Source organism: Amphiura filiformis, chromosome 8 (genome assembly GCF_039555335.1).
Source record: "Amphiura filiformis chromosome 8, Afil_fr2py, whole genome shotgun sequence".
NCBI classification, from domain to species: Eukaryota; Metazoa; Echinodermata; class Ophiuroidea; order Amphilepidida; family Amphiuridae; genus Amphiura; species Amphiura filiformis.
In genome coordinates, this window is record NC_092635.1 from 48,004,330 (window position 1) to 48,027,075 (window position 22,746).

At 35.4% G+C, this 22,746-nt stretch overlaps 1 protein-coding gene across 1 annotated transcript; it reads right to left on the reverse strand.

Annotated features, from left to right (window-relative positions):
- Positions 1–15,634: 15,634 nt before the first annotated feature.
- On the reverse strand, positions 15,635–22,686 carry LOC140158379 (gamma-aminobutyric acid receptor subunit gamma-4-like). The gene is made up of 4 exons (XM_072181471.1): positions 22,552–22,686; positions 18,426–18,655; positions 17,647–17,784; positions 15,635–16,117 (listed from the first exon to the last, which is right to left on the reverse strand). Exons 2-4 carry the CDS (start codon positions 18,636–18,638, stop codon positions 15,635–15,637), a joined length of 834 nt encoding a protein of 277 aa, XP_072037572.1. The 5' UTR covers positions 18,639–18,655; positions 22,552–22,686.
- Between the last annotated feature and the right edge of the window lie 60 nt (positions 22,687–22,746).

Genomic DNA, 22,746 nt, shown 5'->3' on the forward strand with positions numbered 1-22,746 from the left:
TACAGCGCAATCAAAATGTGTTTGTAAATGGGGATCGCAATAGCTATCTTCAGTAGATAGCAAAGTGGCCTGGAATATATAAGTGGCCGCGGGTACGATTAACAGGCATGATTTCAGTCGACAAGTTCGCGTATATTTTTTCCTCAAAATAGTTTGAAAAGCAACATGTGTGTTTTTAATGATCTTAAAAGATGACTTTTTATTTATTTATTTTTTTAAATTTTTTTTATATATTTTTTTAATATTTTTTATTTATTTATTTATTTCTGTATTTCTTTATTTCTTTAATTATTTATTTATTTGTTTATTTATTTATTTATTTATTTATTTATTTATTTATTTATTTATTTATTTATTTATTTATTTATTTATCCGTTCATTTATTTATTTATTTATTTATTAGTTAGTTAGTTAGTTAGTTAGTTAGTAGTTAGTTAGTTAGTTAGTTAGTTAGTTAGTTAGTTAGTTAGTTAGTTAGTTAGTTAGTTAGTTAGTTTTGTTTGGTTTTTTGGTTGTTGTTTTTTCATTTTTGTAATATATTTTTATTTGCTTGTTTGTTTGTTTGTTTGTATGTGTTCGTTTAAAAACATTGTTCAAAATTTGAAAGTAACATTTCGTTGGGGATGAACATTCAAGGTTTAAAATTTTCAAGGAGAAAACGTAGTTCAGAAGATTTGAGAGGCAAATATAATTGTCAAATGTAAAGAACAGAATTTAAAAAATGTGATGATTTTGAACATATAGTTTCAAAAATATACATAGGATTATTTCAAGGTATTGTGTCAATTAAAAGCTATCACTGTATGGCAGATGTTGGTTGTCTTATTACACAAAAAGTTTGAAAATGGCGTTTATCAGATTTGGCATCTGAACACTTCGTGTCCTCCTCGGCGTGCTTTTGCTTTGGAGCTGTCGTAGACATGCTCAAATAATAAACAAAGTATTATGTTGCTATTTACTTGTTTTTAAACGCTTTATAAAAATAGAAACTTTATGGGGATCTAACCATGCATGCTAACACACGCTTTACATAATCACAATTATTCAAACGTGATGATGCAAAAATTGATGATGCAAAAAAAAAACAGTTTGTATAACTTATAATTGATCATTATGATGATCTGCATGACTACATTATTAGGCTTATGTTTTTGTACACTTGTTGATTTCCTCCTAATAAACGCAATTTTCCTCCTAACAAGGTGAATTAGTTTCAATTTAGGCCTAATTACACGAATTTTTCATCCTTGAAATCTCCGCGATCCCTATTGTCACTCACGTTTCTCTCGCGCGTGCGGCTAATTAACGACTTGTATATCAAAACTAATCATTTAACATTTACATGTGAAACGACTAATTAGCTCATTCGCACTTCTGGTTTTAATTCAAGGGTTATTAGTTTACATAGCTATTAGTTAACCCGTGCCCATGTAATTGTAGCTAATTATTATCGGGTTACCATGCCAACGAATTAGTGAATTTTCATGACGTATACCGGTAATATACAAGGCCCATTCGTTTGTTTTTCAATAGTTATAAGCTATTCCATGTTTGATGATCAAAATGTCTGCATAAAAGTTGATCTTCTTAGAGCATTATTCAAGGATATTTAGTAAAATGGCAGAAAAAACCATCAAAATCCTAACATTCAACCCCAAACCAGTGTTCTCACATTTAAAGAAAATATACTTTAAAAAGTAGTTTATTGACAGCCTATTAAAGAGGGTTTAACCCTTCAGCATATGTTCGCTACCTTAATTGTCTAATTATATACTTACACTCGTTTGGTGCGTGCCAAGTGGAAGTGCTTTAACAAAAGACGGGGTTTTAATTAGAAAATAACAGGCATATATGATCGTTTGCAACAGAACAATTTTCATATTTAATTATTTATCAAGCATGCCATTCTTATCCATGTTAACAAACAACGGAAATCAATCACTAATTACTTATACCAGTTCTTTCCTTCCTTCCTTCCTCCTTTCCTTCCTCCTTTCCTTCCTTCCTTCCTTCCTCCTTTCCTTCCTTCCTTCCTCCTTTCCTTCCTTCCTTCCTTCCTTCCTCCTTTCCTTCCTTCCTTCCTCCTTTCCTTCCTTTCCTTCCTTCCTCCTTTCCTTCCTTCCTTCCTTCCTCCTTTCCTTCCTTCCTTCCTTCCTCCTTTCCTTCCTTCCTTCCTTCCTCCTTTCCTTCCTTCCTTCCTCCTTTCCTTCCTTCCTTCCTTCCTCCTTTCCTTCCTTCCTTCCTTCCTCCTTTCCTTCCTTCCTTCCTTCCTCCTTTCCTTCCTTCCTTCCTTCCTTCCTCCCTTCCTTCCTCCTTTCCTTCCTTCCTTCCTCCCTTCCTCCCTTCCTTCCTTCCTTCCTCCTTTCCTTCCTTCCTTCCTTCCTCCTTTCCTTCCTTCCTTCCTTCCTCCTTTCCTTCCTTCCTTCCTCCTTCCTTCCTTCCTTCCTTCCTTCCTCCTTTCCTTCCTTCCTTCCTTCCTCCTTTCCTTCCTTCCTCCTTTCCTTCCTTCCTTCCTTCCTCCTTTCCTTCCTTCCTTCCTTCCTCCTTTCCTTCCTTCCTTCCTTCCTCCTTTCCTTCCTTCCTTCCTTCCTCCTTTCCATCCTTTCCTTCCTTTCCTTCCTTCCTCCTTTCCTTCCTCCTTTCCTCCCTTCCTCCTTTCCTTCCTTCCTTCCCTTCCTCCTTTCCTTCCTTCCCTTCCTCCTTTCCTTCCTTCCATTCCTCCTTTCCTTTCTTTCTTTCTTTCTTTCTTTCCTCCTTTCTTACCTCCTTTCTTTCTTTCTTTCTTTCTTTCTATTTTGATGCGATTTGTTAATATTTTTAAGAAGTAACACGTGGCACAAAATCCATTAGAATAAAGTTTAGCATACAAAAGAAGAGCTATCAAGGTAATTCTTGAAACTTCTCAACTTTACATTCAACCCTGATCATGAGGTTTAAATTAGGGTTATTAAAATTCCGGAGCTGAGGTTAATTTTCATATGCACACAAACTCTAGCGTGTCACCTTAGGGCGTGTCTGAAGAAGAAAAGAAAAGGTTTTACCCCATTTACCCCCCAATCCTTCAGCGGCTTGTCAAGTGTCAAATGTAACTATACACACTTCAAACGTATAGGTTTTCACTTCAGCTTAGAGGCATCTTAATAATTACAACCCGGGCGGGTCCGAGCAGATTATTGCAACATCAATTGTCAAAACAGAGTAGCGCCTCTGAAAGCCGTTTGAAATACACGAAAAAGTGGATATTGTGTAAAATCCTGGGTGTAAAATGTCATTATTTTGTATACCAACCAGTGGCCAAGGGAGCAAGGGGTAAGTCTTGCCCCCTTTACCCCCCATGGGAGGCCTTTTTTGTAATTTTTAGCCCATTTTTTACCATTTCATCAAAGTTTGGCCCTTAGAAATCTGCCTTTCCCTTGCCCATCCCCCTCTGAAAGAGTCCTGGCTACGTTACTGATACCAACTATCCAATTTTAACTGGGCATAGGCCTGATCGAAATTATATAGGACTTGTTTAGTTAACACATGACAGCACGGTTTCTTTAGCTCTATTTGTTCTTTTCTTTTACCTGTAATTTTGCTGTATACATTTTCAACTTTTGTAAGAGTAAAAAAATCACATTCTTCACTCCACTGGATCTTGAAATTCACTATTTTCTATATTTTAGAGCTATAGAGCGAAGCATTAATTACTATTATACTACAAATTAACCCTAAGTAAAAACCGTGTCATGATAACACATAATATGAAATTGAATATAATTATATTGAATACCCACCTTGGTGTCATCCATCACTTGACTTGACTTTTAATACCATTTGAATTAAAGATTCATGTAATTTTCCGTATGAGAGAATCTGGAATAGTCCGCAAACTAGAAACCAAGCCTAGGGCGCTGAATGGTTGAAACTGGAAGAATAAGATGATTACAGCCTCAAAACATCGGCGACTGTCTGTCGCTATTAATATATTAATAAAGATATTTGATTAAAGTAAAATAGCTCATGCGACACGATTTTTTGTTAAAACATTAAATATATTAAAATCCGGTATGTTTATACCCAGTTTGCTTTCCCTCTTTTTATTATCTTTTGATTGGGGATTGTATAAATGCCGGACCCTGGAAAACCCACACTGCCGTTTATTTTTTTGATATATGAGCGTTGCATGCTTAGTGCTGCATATCCTACGTTGGGCTATTCCATTTAAAATCCACACTACCCCTGTGGAATATTTTGGAAATATCTTCTACAAGGGGAGTGTGAATTTCAAATGGAATTAACACATTAGGCAGCTCCATTTGAATTTCATACACCCTCTGAGAAAGATTCAACTTGAATCTTCCACAGAGGGAGGGTGAGTTTTAAATGGAGCTGCCTAATGTGTTCATTCCAGTTGAAATTCATACTCCTCCTGTGGAAGATATTTCCAAAATCTTCCACAGGGGTTGTGTGGATTTTAAACGGAATATCCCATTACATGCATATCGTGTAACTTTTGATTCGATCAAGTATTACGCAAAGCGTGATTAATACTAAAACAGAAGTGCGTTTTCCGAAAGAAGGTCCTCCTCACAAAAAGATGTCGAGTTTAAATGTAATGTAACAATTTGCTACCTCTCGCTCACTAACTTAATGTTAGCAACTATTTTAAACTGTTGCGATTTGGTAGTTCACAGCATCTTGCGAATGGTAGTGAGCTTTGGCAAAATTGCATTGATCATTTCATATAGCAAATGTCATGAGTGTGTATAGAAGAATTCAAATATCACAGATATGCTTTTGTAGGTTCTGTGGTTCTTGAGTTATGTTGTAAAGAGGGCTGAAACAACAACACTTTTGTAAAACGTATATACATAACTCATTAAGAACAATAAATCAAGTTTTCATGCGTATGATTTATAGAATGAACTTTTGCAAAACATCAAAGTGTTATTTTTCAATAATTCTAATGGGCTACCCCATTTAAAATCCCCCCACACACCCCACACACCACCACACCCCACCCTTCATTCACTCACCCCTCACTTAAGCATAATTTACGCTACGTAAACTCTGTTACTACTATTACCCCTTCTTAGTTTACTATTTACCTTATTTTCAGCCGTCTTCGACTGTTTCCTAGAATCTTTCCTTCCTATCGAACATTAAAGGGACAAAATATTATGGGATTAATTTGGAGTGTCAACTCTATAAGGAGGTCCTGCGACCGGTAAACGTACATTACCATCCGCCGTATTTGTCTATTTATCTGAATCAATACTAATTGATAAGTTCCAAACCATATTTAATCATATAAATGTTATGCTTTTACGCTGGTGTGTTTCAAAGAAACCTTACACAATTTTAAAGTTTATTTCCTTTCGCGCAGTGATATATAGAAGTGTAATTCAACACTAACAATCCATTTGTGTCGTCTGCTATCTTTTCTTATTTTGTTTACATTAATAATTCACGTTGGCATGATATTTCATAAATGTACTAAAGCTATTATAACTTTCTATTTGATATTTCAGCCAACATTAATGCTCTGCGTGCTAGCCATATAGGCTTCAACATAAAAGTCCCAAGTTTTGAGATATTTTCTCAAAATATCAAGAGCTATCTAAAGAACAATTGAACCAATACTAGGCTTGTTTGTACTCATTTTAATGCATATTTCATGCTGATTCCAAATATGGTAATGAAAAATTACAATTCTGAAATTTTTGAAATTTTGAATATTTTTGTCGTCTGCAGTCGACACCCGCGTGGAGAGAGTTTTAAGCTATTCTCAAAGGACAGTTGGGTAACAATATTCACTAATAGCTTGTTATCTACACGGATGGCCATGTTTATACAATATAACTACCATCAAGTAACAGAAGAACAAAATATCACATTATAGTTTTCGTAATATCACTCATCGAAACAGCGGATAAATCACTCTTAATTGCTCCGCTGTACTATATCATATAAGCCCATATCCCGAGTGATGATCTTGTAATGTATATACTGTATTTGAAAAATACCGTGAAACTACCATTAACAACGGATAATGTTACTGTTGAAGATATGAGTACATTATTGTCTTATACGTAAATAGCCTGATATATTTAAGACTTGGTAAAAAGACGACCGCTTCCACAAATTTGAGTATTTCCAGTAAAAAAAACATCGTATTTGTTTTACAAGTTCAGTCGTCACAATCACTGATGCATTGGTCTTAAGGATAATGCTTACTGAATCATCACTTATAGTATTGGGTTTTTTAAATTCTCAGTAGTCTTGTAAGGAGTTTGACATGTATGTGTGTTGTAATGACATTTCCGAGAAATTCTCGCATTTCAATAGGTCTGTACTGGTTTTTGAAATGTTCTAATTGAATTATAACTTGCTACAAGCTCTTTGACCTATAGGTTAAATACCACTAATTAAGCTGCACAAAAATTCAAATGACGACTGAAAAAGTTGCGTCAGATTTGACATCACCAAATATTGTCTCTTGAGGCCTTCCGTCCCGATCCGCAGTGTTTTTATATTGTGAATACTGTGATACACCTGTAAATCAATATTAAAAACCAAACAATTGGACAGAGTTTGTGAAAAATTTATGGTAGGCCGGTCTTTGGGTATATGTTGATGTTTCCTGTTTTTTGCTATCTACTGAAGATAGTATTTAAAAGGTATTAAATGTATAGGATTGAATCTAAGCATCTACCAAGATTGAGAAAGATTCTGGGTTTTTATTCAGATTTTTAATGTATTTCTCAAGAAGCCGATAGCTTCTAGGTAAAATCACAAGTGGTGCTATTTTGAAAATGGGGGTGAACAATAGTATAGTCTTCGCGGTCCAGTAGCTCAAAAATTCAATGGTCACCATGTATTTCTTTTTGTTTAATGTTTACTTGCTTGTTTGTCTGTCTTTCGGAAATCATTACTTTGAAAAATTGAGTTGGAAGTATAGGGAAATATATTACTATTGCGCTACCTTCAGAGTCACTGAAAAACGCGATATGGAAATATATGCATATTAGGATTGCTGTTAGTTGCAAAATATGAAATCCATTTTTTTGTTGCTTTGTATGTTTCATAAAACCAATAATGTTTTGCTTACGAGTCGGGTCGATTTTAACACAATTTAATGGTCATTTCATTAATGAATTGCGGCTTAAGTGCGTCCATACGTATGATAATAATATTTAACTCCAAATATAATCATCATCAAAATATGATTTTTCCAATTTTGTCCAAATTTCATTTCAACGAAAGGATAAATGCTGTCCGCTATATACAAATCAATCACGCTTGTCATAAAATGTTGCTCTGATCACCAATCACGTGGTTACCGATGTGACTAAACCGACACATTATAAGCTCATAATCAGGACAATGAAGCCTATGTCCAATTATTTAACATTTTAATGCTATAGTAGTACAGTATAAGTCAATTACGAGATATGATGAGCGACGTGCGTACGTTTCATTGTTTTGAAGACTATTCCCATTGCAGCTTACCGCCAGATTGAATCCGGTGACATGCGTCACGATATCATTGTTCAATATAGCTAAGAGGGCGTAAGTAAGGCTAATCAAGGGCAAAGAGCAGGTTTCGTATAAACAAGCCCTTAGGACACAACAGAACTACCCTTCATTTCGATTTAGTTAGTTTGTATATAGTTAATTAATTACACTGACAAAATAACTTTTAGTATAATATAATACTCATGTTACGTGTAAAAGATCAAGACATTCATTTTTGAGGGGAAAATGTTTGCAAAAATATTTCACAATAACATTTTGACATTCTTGTTTTTTTGCCAAATTTTTCATTAAATACCAAATGACAATTTGAATGACTTATCCTTCAATTTATAAATGAATTTAGTTTTGTTACAGGGCTCACTGCATGGGTCTTTAATTAATGGCGCGAATCGCAGATGTGTTTTTAACTCGCATTCTTATTTGAGTTTAAAGAATAAAACAAAGAACTCTCAGTTTAACTCCTAATTATTGTGTTCTCAGGTGGATTTGATTGTATAGGATAATAATCCAAAATCTATAGAATAATCATGTTCCTAATCCCCGTGAGCATAATTAATTACAAAATAGGGTGAACAAAATGAAATATCTTCCTTGGTTTTTTTTTCTTTTTATAAATGATGCATGTAAAATTACACCGTATAATAATTAGTACAAATTTGACAACTTTTCATAGATGAGTTGATTAGCACATCAGTATATAATACTTTTTAAAGTATTAAAAGACTATGCATGCAGACATATGCTTCAACACATTTCCTCAAATTATCAAGGGCAAGAGGATTTGGATTTTGAACTCTTGTATTTGAAGTATCTCTGATAGAGTGTAAAACCTGAAATTGCTCTGTTGTGTTCAGATCTTTGATGGAAACTGATACAGTTTTGTTTGCAAGAGGGACAAAGCTAAAGAAAACCAGCAAAGAATATTTATCTTTTGGTCAACATTTTTCAATGTTGTCCGTTGCGGACCTACATTTATTTTTTTCGTTGCGGACGTACCAATTGAAAAATATTTACGTCCGAAACGATGAAATGAAATAACATCATTTCTTAACACTGAACAGGGATGCAAAATCAAGACATCTCATGCAGAGAAAGTCACATATCAAATTTCAAAATATGCAAACTTTATTTGTTTGAAACCAAAAGAAGACTTTAAACTAGCTAGGTGGTTAAAGATGGCAGCTTTGGGATTGAACGTCCGCAACAGAGGTCAATTTTCACATTTGTACAGAGTAAAAAATAAACTTGCTCTGATTTTCTTGAAATTGGCAGCAAATTGTTCATCTATTCCTGGGGATTCAGAAAAAGAATAGTTTGCACTACATGCAATGTCAAATTACTGAGATATGAGATAAAAACGAGTTTCAAATTCTGACCATTTGGTTGACATAATTACGGAACTGCCCAATAGCAAAAATTACTCAATGTTGAGTAAGAAGGGAACAGAGCAACAAAATGAGTCACATGGAACTCAATAAAGATTACATTTTTTACTCAATTTGAGTACAATTTAATCAACACTGACTTCTATTCACTCATATAGTTGAAATGTTCCCTTTTTACTGCAACAGGGCGTAATTTTTTATTTAAATTCGCGTTTTTACTATCTACTGAAGATAGCTTAAACTGAAGGTGTAATTTTGGTCTCCAGTAGTGCTATCTACTGAAGATCATGTTAAAAAAAATTTCAAGCTGTTAGGCAACACGATTCTATAATATACCGATTTTTCTCGTTCAGCAGACAAAAACGACAACCAACACACACTTAAATTTGAGCTATCTGCAGTTTACAGCATGTCTCCCAACATTTAAATTCGCGTATTTTACTATCAATTGAAGATACACGAGTTCAACATACACCAAATCAAATATAACAGATAGAGAAATGTAATGGCTTTATTTCACAGTTTGTCCCAGCGTCATGTGGTATTCCGTTCTTGAGATATTTAAATTTTAATATTCAGCATGTAAATCAATACAGGAGCTTATAGACATCGGGTACCAAAATCGAGCAAATTACGGCATGTCTTCCAACATTTAAATTCGTATTTTTACTATCTACTGAAGATAGCTTATATTAAATTGAAGGTGTAATGTTGGTCTCCAGTAGTGCTATGTACTGAAGTTAAAGTTGAAAAATATTCAAGCAGTTAGGCAACACAATTCTATATTTAAAAAAAGGCCTACCGATTTCAGCAGACAAAAACGACAACCAGCACACACTTAAATTTGAGCTATCTGCAGTTGATAGCAAAACATACACGATTTCAACGTACACCAAGTGAAATAAAGCAGATAGAGAACGGTATTCCGTTCTTGAGATATTCAAATTTTAATATTCAGCATGTAAATCAATGCAGGAGCTTTATAGACATCGGGTACCAAAATCGAGCAAATTACGGCATGTCTCCCAACATTAAAATTCGTGTTTTTACTATCTACTGAAGATAGCTTATATAAAATTGATGCTGTCATTTTGGTCTCCAGTAGTGTTATCTACTGAAGATCAAGTTAAAAAAAAATATTCAAGCAGTTAGGCAACGCAATTCTATAAAATACCGATTTTCTCCATTCATCAGACAAAAACGACAACCAGCACACACTTAAATTTGAGCTATCTGAAGTTGATAGCAAAAAATACACGATTTCAACGTACACCAAGTCAAATAAAACAGATATAGAAATTTGATGGCTTAATTTCTCAGTTTGTCCCAGCGTCATACGGTATTCCATTCTTCAGATATTTAAATTTTAATATTCAGCATGTAAATCAATGCAGGAGCTTTTTAGACATCGGGTACCAAAATCGAGCAAATTACGGCATGTCTCTCATCATTAAAATTCGTGTTTTAACTATCTACTGAAGATAGCTTATATAAAATTGATGGTGACTGGAGACCAAAATTACAGCTTCAATTTAATATAAGCTATCTTCAGTAGACAGTAAAAACACGAATTTAAATGTTGGGAGACATGCCGTAATTTGCTCGATTTTGGTACCCGATGTCTGTAAAGCTCTTGCATTGATTTATATGCTGAATATATTTAAAATTTGAATATCTCAAGAACGGAATACCGTATGACGCTGGGACAAACTGTGAAATAAAGCCATTACATTTTCTATCTGTTATTTGTGATTTGGTGTATGTTGAACTCGTGTATTTTTTGCTATCAGCTGCAGATAGCTCAAATTTAAGTATGTGTTGGTTGTCGTTTTTGTCTGCTGAACGAGAAAAATCGGTAGGCCTTTTTTTTATATACAAAGTGTCCCAGAATGATTTATACCGTGTTTGAACAAAATATCAAAAATATATAGTCAACAGTGTATCTAATCTTTTAAATACGTGCAATACAATGCCACACATGTATCCTACTTATTCTGTGATTTTCATGGAAATAGCTTGATTCGTTTTTGCGTGACATTGCTGTTACTGAAAATGGACAAAAACGGCATGTGTGTAATTTACAGTGCAAAGGCATCACAACACATGGATCCTTTATTACCATCGTCCAGCCGCACTGTGCAATATATTGGAGAAATCCTACATTCTTTTATAGGAAATACACCAAATTTGGCACAGATGTAGAGCTTACAATGCTTAATAATTCTTGATATGAAATTAAGTGAAACATTTCAATATGACATCAGATATTTAGGTTGAAAAACATACTTTTTATGTGATTTTTACCGCAATTTTTACCCAAAAATGTCATTATTAGAGAGGATATAACTCCCTCAAGCATCCTCCGCAGTAAAATTTTATCTTCTTCGTCACGTAGCTGTGGGTTTGCCAATATACTGTGGATATAAATGTATGCTGTGACACTAAGGACGAACCTTCTCTATACTTTTTTGAAAACTCCATCTCTGCCGGCATTTCAAATGATGAAACTCACACACCGCAATAATTGGCTTAAAAACTGCCGCCAAATAAAGAATAGTTTAAGGTCACTCAAGCATAGCAAATCTTTATTCCATACAAGGATTGCTTCGTAACATCATAAATAAACGATAGATATCGACTATTTAGTAGAAGTAAGAACAGGACACAACAAATATACTGCATAACATTTTCCAAATAACTTTTACAGATTTTCAAAATGGGTTGATTTGTCAAAACATGGAATTCACCATTTTTACGCAATCTTCTCTAACTTCTACTAGAAACGTCCAATTTTTAAAATCTAAAAAATCTGAGAAAGATAAATATATGTAGAACTTAAAATGCAAAACAATATGACCAATAAAAATGCCGTTTACACCTACAAAATTCCATCTTTCCCGGTATAAATCATTCTGGGACACCCTGTATATATAATCGTGTTACCTGTTGCTTGAATAATTTTTTAACTTGCTCTTCAGTAGATAGCACTACTGGAGACCAAAATTACACCTTCAATTTAATATAAGCTATCTTCAGTAGATAGTAAAAATACGAATTTAAATGTTGGAAGACATGCCGTAATTTGCTCGATTTTGGTACCCGATGTCTATAAGCTCCTGCATTGATTTACATGCTGAATATTAAAATTTAAATATCCCAAGAACGGAATACCGTATGACGCTGGGACAAACTTTGAAATAAAACCATTACATTTTCTATCTGTTTTATTTAATTTGGTGTCTGTTGAACTCGTGTATGTTTTGCTATTAACTGTAGATAGCTCAAATTAAAGTGTGTGCTGGTTGTCGTTTTTGTCAGCTGAACGAGAAAAATCTTTATTTTAAGAATCGTGTTGCTTAGGCCCTAACTGCTTGAATAATTTTTATTAACTTGATCTTCAGTAGATAGCACTACTGGAGCCAAAAATTACACCATCAATTTAATATAAGCTATCTTCAGTAGACAGTAAAAACACGAATTTAAATGTTGGGAGACATGCCGTAATTTGCTCGATTTTGGTACCCGATGTCTAAAAAGCTCCTGCATTGATTTACATGCTGAATATTAAATTTTAAATATCTCAAGATCGGAATATCGTATGACGCTGGGACAAACTGTGAAATAAAGCCATTACATTTCTCTATCTGTGTCATGTCAAAAGGAGACACTTTTGGGCAGGTTATCAATTTTGAGGTTTTTACATATCTTAAGTATAGAGATATTTTGCTCCATAACACCGAGAGATATCGGCCTTAAAAATATTATTGACAATGTTAGGAGTAGGAATTACCTTGAAAAATGTCTCAAAAAATACAAGATGCCAGTTATATTCCGGTCTGAAACTATCAGACAACATTTTTAACATTAATAACATCATGAATTCGCAACAAACCCAAATTGTGAAAAAATCACCCCCTGGCAGATTTTTGGCTTTTTCTCCATTTACGATCCTGCCCAAAAGTGTCTCCTTTTGACATGACACGTCACATATTTGATTTGGTGTATGTTGAACTTGTGTACTTTTTGCTATCAACTGCAGATAACTCAAATTTTAAGTGTGTGTTGGTTGTCGTTCTTATCTGCTTAACGAGAAAAGTCGGTTTTTATAGAATTGTGTTGCCTAACTACTTGAATTTTTTTAACTTGATCTTCAGTAGATAGCACTATAATGACACCATCAATTATAAGCTATCTTCAGTAGAAAGTAAAAACACGTGACGGGACGTTATGCTAAATGCTATCTTCAATAGTTAGCAAAAAAAAAACAGAAAAAAAACCCAAAACCAGGAAATATCAAAATATACACAAATAGTGATCTTCCTGCCACAAATTATGCGCGCGTTCAGAAAATAAATTTTTCTTATAGCCCTATTATAAATGCTGAGCTATTAAAAAAGGCTAAAATAGAGACAGAAAGAAGAAGATCCGGGACGCGATGAGGCTAGTAGAAAGACGAAAAGATACGCTACGTGATGGAATTAAGATATAGAGCAAAAATGGAAACGTATTTATGTATTATATAATAGACAGAGATGACGATTCGGGAAGTGATGCTATCTTCAGTAAATAGCAAAATAAAACATGAAACATCAAATACACCCAAAAACCTTTCCAACACGCATTCCGGGCGCGTTCAGAAAATAGTCATTCTGAGCTTTGGGATTTTGACGGTCAAAAAGGTTCTAACTATCTAACAATACGAAATCGCACATCCGTGAGAGCACGGTGGCGCAGCGGTACGGGCTCTACCTCGCAATCGGAGGGTTGCGAGTTCGAGCCCCGGCGGTGCCATCGTGTTGTGCACTTGGGCAAGGCGCTTTACCTCACTTGTCTCTCTCTACCCATGGGTGAAATAGGGAGCTGTTAGGAATATTGTCCATTGAGCGCCGCCCAAAGGTATGAGCATGCCTTGGGCATTGTATGGCAGCTGGTATATTCTAACTAATAAATGTAAAGCTCTTTGATACATGTGAAAGGTGCCGTATAAATGCTAACATTTATTTATTTAGGGTCATTTTCATTAGTGCCGAAGTTCATCATGACGCAGATCGCGCACCACAAATACAAATCCCTCCTTACATAATATAAGCCTATATTAATATAAGGTTAAAAAAACCCTTCCCTTACATTAGGAACACCACAGAATATAATAATTTTTGTTAAAAGTCTGCGGTTTTTGGTCGGACGGAAATCGCAATTCTGCTGCCATCTTCTGGCCACTTTCATCATATCAGTGCAGTGTTAACAGGCGAATCATGACGTACTGAAATCACTCCTTTGCAATAGCAGAACCAGAAAATGTAAATTTCTCCTTTGCATTTGGAGAACCACATAATATAATTCTGATAAAAAGTGAAAGTTCGTGACTTGCTGCCATCAGTGTCTTGCTTCGTTTATGAAAATTCCTCTCTTGCATGCAGAAGTGGCCAGTGGCGTGCGCAAAGGGGGACCGGGGGGCACGTGCCCCCCCCCCCCCACTTTTGTTGGTCATTCGGTGGAAATTCGGGGAAAAACGCTAAAACCGCACCTTACATACCTAAATCAAACGCCATTCAGGGGAACTGTTAACCTGGCCCCCACTTTCAATGTGCTGCGCACGCCACTGGAAGTGGCACAAGATAAACGAATTTTTCCCAAATATACCAGTGTTTTGATAAGTTAAACTTTCTAGTTATAGGCTACTTCCATCATCATACTCTGTTTCAATTGTCTTCTTTAAAGTTTATATGACATCAAACATCATTTCATATTTTCATGTATGTTTGTTTCTATGTTACTCTTTGTATCCATAACCACGTGTAAATATTGTATTTTAACCGTTTTATGTTTTCTTGTTGTAAATTTATGTTAGACCAAAAATAGTCATTCAAAAGAGATTTCACCTCGACCTTTATGGGCCCTCAATACACTCGGCCCCTTTACTTTAGGCCCAGGACCGATGGAATTAGGGGAAATGCCCGCTAACTCCCCTTAATCGCCATGCCCGCCGACTAAAGGCAACATAAAAATAGACTAAATGCGATTAGTAACAGTTACAAAGATTTCATTATAATGATGTTATTTTACTGTTAATGCTATTAAAGGAAGTGTCCGGCAATCACAACATTATGTCTTATATGGTGGAAAAATAATTATCAAGCACGAATCACATTGTTTTATTTAAAAAGTCATATTGACCATAAAAACAAATAAAAACAGCAATCACTCTACACGCGATATTCAAAATTCCCGCGCCGAAATTTTCTAGAGCAATGACGTCATGGTTATTTGTTCTCATTTGTCGTTAGGCTTCATTGAATTATTAGGACGTCATTGCTCTAGACAATTTCGGTGCGGGAATTTTGAATATCGCGTGTTGAGAGATGGCTGTTTTTATTCATTTTTATGGTTAATATGACTTTGTTTTAAATAAAGCCACGTGATTCGTGCTTGATAATTATTTTTCCACCATAAAACTTATGTTGTGATTGCCGGACACTTCCTTTAATAGAAGACATTAACAGTAAAATAACATCATTATAATGAAATCTTATATATATAAGACATAATGTTGTGATTGTCGGACACTTCCTTTAATAAATAAATCAATTGTATTAAATATGTGTAATAAGTAATATATTAATGTTTGCAGTCAAAAGGCAATCATATAGTTGTTTATCATTCATCGAATAAGATAATTAACCACTGCTTTTCAAAATATAAGAACATCAAGTTCACATATTGAAGCATTAATAATTGTTGAAAACATGTGTTGCAATCACTTCTTGTTGAATATAATACATCCAATACACGATGTTAAATGTAATAAATGCAGCAGGGAAAAAGACACGGCAAACCCTATCAATTATCTTCCCTGTACCACTCGATACGTCGCCGCAGTCTTTCTTGAAGGCATCACACTTGCCTTTTACACACACTCTTATTGGATAAACGTCAGGTAAAGGAGGTTTTATAGCATTTTCATCATCTTCTTCGTTGCTGGCTTCTTCGTGTGTCTTCTTCTCCTTTTCTTCCCCGAGTTCCGCTTCTTCTTCGAATTCCAAACAGCTAAGAGGGTTGACATAAGCACCGGTAGTTTGCTCGTCTTTGGTTTGTGTCGGAGAATCGCTGCTGCTGGAATCAACCTGCGTTTCTTTCGTTCTTTTTGAGACTTTTGTGCCAATTTGTGGGTTATTTGCTATGGTCATGGTCAAACACGGGTCGTCATTGATCTGTAAAAAGAAAGGAGTGATTTTTAAGAAAAACAACACAAAAAGAAAGTCCTCACTTATGTAACCCGTCACAAATTTAAACCTGCTTATGTTTAATGAACGATTTGATTGACACAATCGTGTGCAGCATCTTGTTAGCTCTACTAAGTTGATATGCATATTTCATACCAAAAGCTCGTAATTGACAAAGATTGAATATTGGTGAATTTGTAAAAGTTGCAAATTAGAACAGTAGTACGCAGAGCTGTAAAGGAGAATTGGAGAGCGTGCATGACATAATCCGGAAACGTAAAATGCGTTTCAAATTACTGACAATTGAATAAACCGGGCACTTGGGATAGTCGAGAGGTGCTAGTCGCGGGCAAGCAAATGTGGTATTGGAGCTGCTTAGATGCTCCACACGACAGTGTCAATGAAATTGTCATTACACGAGCCGGTTTAGATTTACATATGCGTAGATCCCGGGGGATGGGGGATAAGTCACCCCAATAGTTTGCTAGGGGGGATGGTCCATTCAATCATCCCCCCAATGTTGACGTCTGTATATGGGTTTCTGACCAAATTAACCTCAAATTTGGCCATTTCAGTCCCAAAAGTGCAAATTTTTTCGCGCTTCCCGCGAATTTATTCAACTTTTACACCATTAATGGCAAATTTTTTCACGCGCTTCGCTCGCATTTTTACCATAAACTTGTTGTGTCACCAAAGGTGCTGAATTCACTTTACTTCAAGAAATTTTTTCCAACCCCATCCCCCCAATGTCAAAAAGAAATCTACGCCACTGACGGGTTATGTAAGTGAGAAGTTTCTTTTTGTGTCGTGTTTATATGTGATGGATTTAAATTAATTCAGATGCACTCTAACATTGTCGCTTTGATGTGTTATACGTGATTGATATTGTTAAAATTCGTGGTTTTGATAAATTTAACTTTTATGACGAATTTTAAATAAAAACTGTCTTTGTCGCTGCCTATTTTAATCTATACAGATTCAATATATTTTTATTCTATTCACTACAATAGTTCACGTTATTAATTCATAAACTGTCCTGCAAACAAATAGTCCATTTTCAAATGAGATAAAAGCGTAAAGCAATAGTACTCTATATACCGTTATGAGTTCGGCAGACAGCCGAATCCGTATTCGTATTTTGGTAAATTCATGTAAATGCATGAATTATTTTTTGAATTAGGGAACCAGAGATCAACACTTTACCTAAAGAGGACAGCATATCAATTTGCTAACGGTGATCAGCATGATATTAAGAAAAAGAGGACAACATACAGGGTTAGCTAACGGTGCAGCACAGTACGGTCGACGATCACCGTTAAAAAATTGATATGCTGCCCTATTATATATCTTAAGTGTTGATCCTTTTTCGATAAATTCAAAAATAATTCACGCGTAACATGACTTTACAAAAAGACGTATATGGATTCGGCTGTTTGCCGAATTTATAACGATACGTTCATTAATATGAATATAAGCCATATTAATTATCATTTACCTGCATGGAGGAATTAGCTTACCTTTGCATTTCGTGATTTAAAACTTAAAAACGGATTGGGTAATCCAAGCTTGTTGAATGTTAGATAGTGAACTAAAGCGTACTCCAATAATGCTCCTACAACGAACCCAATACATACGCCAAACCATACATCAAGTGCCTGAAAAAGTAATATAATATACAAGAAAAAATCAGTCTTGCAAGTGAGTTTTGGCCATGGTCACCACTTTCATAGATAAGAAATTGTTTACTAACTTGTCCAACTTTTATTTTAGCTATAAATGGGTTGACATGACAGGCCGTGATAGCATGGTTAATGGGCCTCATCCATGTTACATGATATAAACGAATTCAATCCTCGGCGGTGACAACTTGCTGCATCGTTTGGCTTCGCCTTCCGAATTCGAACTTCGAAGGGACGTATCACTCTCATGTGCCATTTAACCAATCTTTACTGCACTATAGACTGCCCCGTCATTCGGAGGGGAGTTAAGCTGTCGGATCACACAAAAACAGCCAGATTTTCTAAAATAACGACAAAATCTGTTAAAACAGGCTGCTGAATTCTGCAAAATTTTGAAAAATGAGGAGAAATGCTGCTAAATATGTGTGATTTACCATTTTCCCCCATGTAACCTGGGGCCTACTATACTAAGTATACTATTATACGACAACAAGGTAATAAAACGATACTGGAACTTAACAAATATCTTTAACCAAACTAATTCAACGTGAAGTTGCTAAACGTTTTCAAAGTATAAATATCATATTTTTATTAGGCCATGTCAACTCGGAACCTACCTTAATGTACGATACACGTGAAATATCGTATCTAACTCCATTATATAGGGTGATCATAGATAATATTGTGGTTACACCAATCCCTACTCTAGCAGGAGAACCGTGGACTTCAAGCCAAAATGACACCCATGACGTCATGACTAATAGAATGCTGGGTATATAGGATTGTAACATGTAGTGGCCAATGAGTCGATGAAACAGAATTTCCATCATAATACATGAATATTCACCTAAAAGAAACCATTGAAAGGTGAAAACAATAACGAGTAAAAATGAAATTGTAAAAGTTTGATCAAAGTTAATTCAATAACGTAGAAGCACTGAGAACTCCGACGCGCTTATTATTGCATATCCCAAAGTCAAAGTTACAAACATGACGAAAGAAAATGCCCGAAGTTCAGGGCTAAAATTGACATAAAAATTACATACAAAGTTGCCCAAACTGTATTCAAAATTGTACAGCATTCTACTAAGTTGCCAATTTGAACATGTCACACATTGGCACAAAATTGTCTAAACTTTGTAATTTTCAGTAAACAGTTGTGCGTTTTATATTATTTAGCCCTTTTTTATTACTTGTTTTTTTTCTTGCCATGGTGGACCATGTTATTTGCACTGTGATATGGGAAAGTTATCTGTGTTTTGTTTTGTCACTTGTCCTACATGTATATGTGTGTTTGGGGGATGGGGGGGGGGGGTTGAGGGGGTGATTGGGTGGGATTTTTGTTTTTGTGTAGAAAATCCCTGGTCTAGTTTATTGATGCACTTGTAACCAACATTAAGTTGTTTCCTCTTATAGTATGGTACTGATTCTACCCACCCAGGGCTGGGGGACCCAACAGTTGCCTTTGTATTTTCATGCTTTTGCTGGACTACCACTTCTTATTTTGCCTGCCTTTTTCATCTCTCTTGGTAGTACGCAGCATTTGCTCTTTTTTCTTAACAGAGGTATCGGTTAGGTCTTGTGGTCAGGGTGGGGCAGTAATATTTAAATCTCATTATCATAATCTGAATGTATCTTGGTTACCGCATGGAAGTAAGAGACATGGAAGCTGGTCGATCCAACACCTATTGAATTATTTACGTAACATTCTATAGAGGGTACGTATCAAGCTATTGTGATAACAATGTAGTCAGCGTGTCTTTGATGTGGATCAGACTTGCCGCCTTTATTGCCAGTTCGTTTATTTACAGGTTTATTATTATGAGCAAAAATCGTGTTTTTCTTGATTATGTTTCAAGTATGTTGTTTTTATCCGGAAAAAAGTGACAGGGATGTTAGATTTGTAATCCATAATTACAGAAATCCAATCAAAATATCGATTTCTACCCTATACTTACAGATTTTCTTAAACTTCAAAATATTGGAAATCATGCATTTACGTCTAAACCGCTAATTAGCGGTAATAATTGATATGCGCACTTGGCACATGCGTTACATTATAAAATGAATCCTGCATCTATTTGTGTGCCCGGCGTTGCCAGAAATTGCTGTTGACCATAATGTTCCAGAGTCGGGTATTATTTTTACATTCTGCGTAAAATAAATTGTATTTCATTTCATTTTCTGTTTTAAAACTGCTATCTGAGAGTCTAGCATATATATACATTTAATCGGTAGGTTTTCACATAATTACATACTTTTAATTAAATTGTTTAAATTAAACTGATAGCATTCTGACCATTACGTAGGGATTTTATAAAATCTGTTTGTGTTCAAAAAAGTAGTCATGCACTGCGGTAATATAACACAGCCCATTGTCAGGACTTAGTACACAACCTCGTACTGCTATTGATTTTTAAGCGGGAACTTTGATTTTAGACATGGTACACGTTGACCATGCGTTGACTCAATTCTTCCACTTTCACCTGTACTGCTTTTGTTCAGTATCGCGGCAAGTATGATACTCACTTTGATGTAGTATTTGACCAGCTTCCATGTGTATTACTTCCATGGTTACCGTAATTAAGATGGGGTCTGGTGGACCATGGAAGAAAGAGATGAGAAGGAACCACAACGACTTCGATCGGCCAAGTTTTAATCCGCTTATCTATTGACGCATGAAAAGAAAAGCTATCAATGGTACTTCCTTTCATGTATGATCCATTTACCGCGGTCGATGCTTGTCGAAATCATTACTGGAAATAAATTATAACAAACCCATCCACGAACAAACAAACGCTACCCAGAAGTAAGATTATGGAATTTCACTGATGCTCTGAACATGTATAGTAGCTTTGTTTTGGGATCTACAGTCAAACTGTTTTCTTGATCGTGTTGTGTAGAAAATGTCCTATAAAACATCGAAAAGGTCATCAAAATCGGCCGGTTTTTTGCTGAGTTTCAGCTTTAGCAAATAAGGTAAGATTTTGGTGACTTTTTCGATGGAAAATAGATGTAAAATGTTCTTAAATAATGCACAATGTTCCGGTTGAGTCCGGTACATGAAACTTATTTAATTTAATAGTTTATATGTGTATAATCGTAACTAGCTAACTCGTTTCAGTGCCAAAGACTGCCAACTCTGAGAAAAAAGTCATCAAAGTTCGGGAAAATTGGGCAAAATGGAAGAAAAAGATGTAGGCCATCAATGACCGATGATCACGTCACCAGAGAAAATCCTTGCACGGAAGGTCATTAGTTCAAATCATGCTTCAGACACGCTCCAGAAGACATGCAAATACATGGAATACCATACCAATCACCTATTTAACGCGGGGTATTGATCAAAGTAAATCCTCATGAATAACAATGTCAATTAAATGTCGGTAAAGGGAGTGGACAAAGTGAATGCGTTCGTTGTGGTTCCTTCTTATCTCTTTCTTCCATGGGTGGACCATGTCTGTATGTTTTTTCCCCTTCCACCAGGCCCAAGTACAGGTGAATAAAAGTGGAAAAAAATTTGTCTAAACTCGTCAGGTCGGTGGCGGTGAGTTTTCTGCAGGTGTACACTGCAAAAGCATAAAGTTTGAAATGTTGACAACTTCACCAAACATGTCATAAATTGGCATACAATTGAACCGTATACAGCGTGCTTGGAACTTCATGACTTGAGAACCACGGAAGACTGTTATAGGCCCTACTTATAAGAATGCCCAGCGGCAGCACCATAATTTATTTTCAGAATTTCGAAAATTTTGCTAAAATGTGGTTCTCTTTTTTGCTATTTTCTGAGATAAGTGTGGTGAAAATCCCAAGATTGTGGAATGTCCCCATGCCCCGCCCCCATATTATGTTATTTTAATGGCTACAATATTCTGACAAGAGTAGGCCTAAATAATTACAATTCCCGTTCAAAGAAATTTTAATCTAAAATCATCGAAACCTCTCATATTTGGCTCTGATCACTTAATCATTTTAACCTAAAGTTGGAATGATTGTTTGTACTCAAATAAATAACAAAAAGACGATTAACAGCGGTAATGTAGCGCCATCCCTCTAATTATTTTAATAGCAAAGCAATTCAATCAGCAAAATAGTGAGTGCGCTGTGTAACAATCAGATGCTTCGGGGCAAGCGGTCTTATTAGCAAACACAAACGTTTTACAGAACACGTTTAAATGTCTGATTATATAAAGGGCACAAAAAGGGTATAAAACGTTTGAATAATATCTAAAAACTTTCTGCAAAACATTCTAACATGATGCTATTTAAGTGTTGACAACAAAACAATGTTTATCAAAAAATACTTGACAATAACATTTTGACAACATTTTAAAAATGCTGTTTATGGTGTTGTTTCAAACAAAACGTTTTAAAATGATTTTATATCACTTTATATAACACGACATTTAAAATGTTATTATTTTGACCAAAACCAAACCACGTGTACTTGTGACATCATATATCAACTCAACTCTGTATTTCCGAAGGTTCTGGGCTTAAACTCGTGTACATTCCGTGGGGAAGTGTTTCGCTTTTATGCAGTGGCGGCGCCACGAGGGGGGGACAAATTCCCCAGTCAGAACTCTTGCCCCCTTTCCCCCAGTAAAAACCAAAATTACGAAAATACCACTTTTGCAGCAATTTTGCGCAAAATTGGTTGACGTTGCCCCCCCGAAAAAATTCATGGCGCCGCCACTGCTTTTATGCCAAAAAAGGTATGAATTTGAACGTTTTACAGACCTGTTTTGAGTTTCTTGGTGCAGTTGTTGAACACATGGACACCTCTTACTCGGTATTGAGGCAAACGGAGTAGGTTCTGGTGAAATTCAACTGGTTCTTCGTTATTCCAAATGTAGCGCACTTCGTTAATGGTGTTTTGAACTGTAAAGAAATAAAGGGACATTTAAGAAGAAAAACTGTTAACTCTATTAATTA

Coding starts and splice junctions, on each gene's coding strand:
- LOC140158379 (XM_072181471.1), bottom strand. CDS start 18,638: ATGATGGAAATTCTGTTTCATCGACTCATTGGCCACTACATGTTACAA. Junction 17,785..18,425: donor CACGTGTATCGTACATTAAG/GTAGGTTCCGAG, acceptor TTACTTTTTCAG/GCACTTGATGTATGGTTTGG. Junction 16,118..17,646: donor TTAAATCACGAAATGCAAAG/GTAAGCTAATTC, acceptor TTCTTTTTACAG/ATCAATGACGACCCGTGTTT.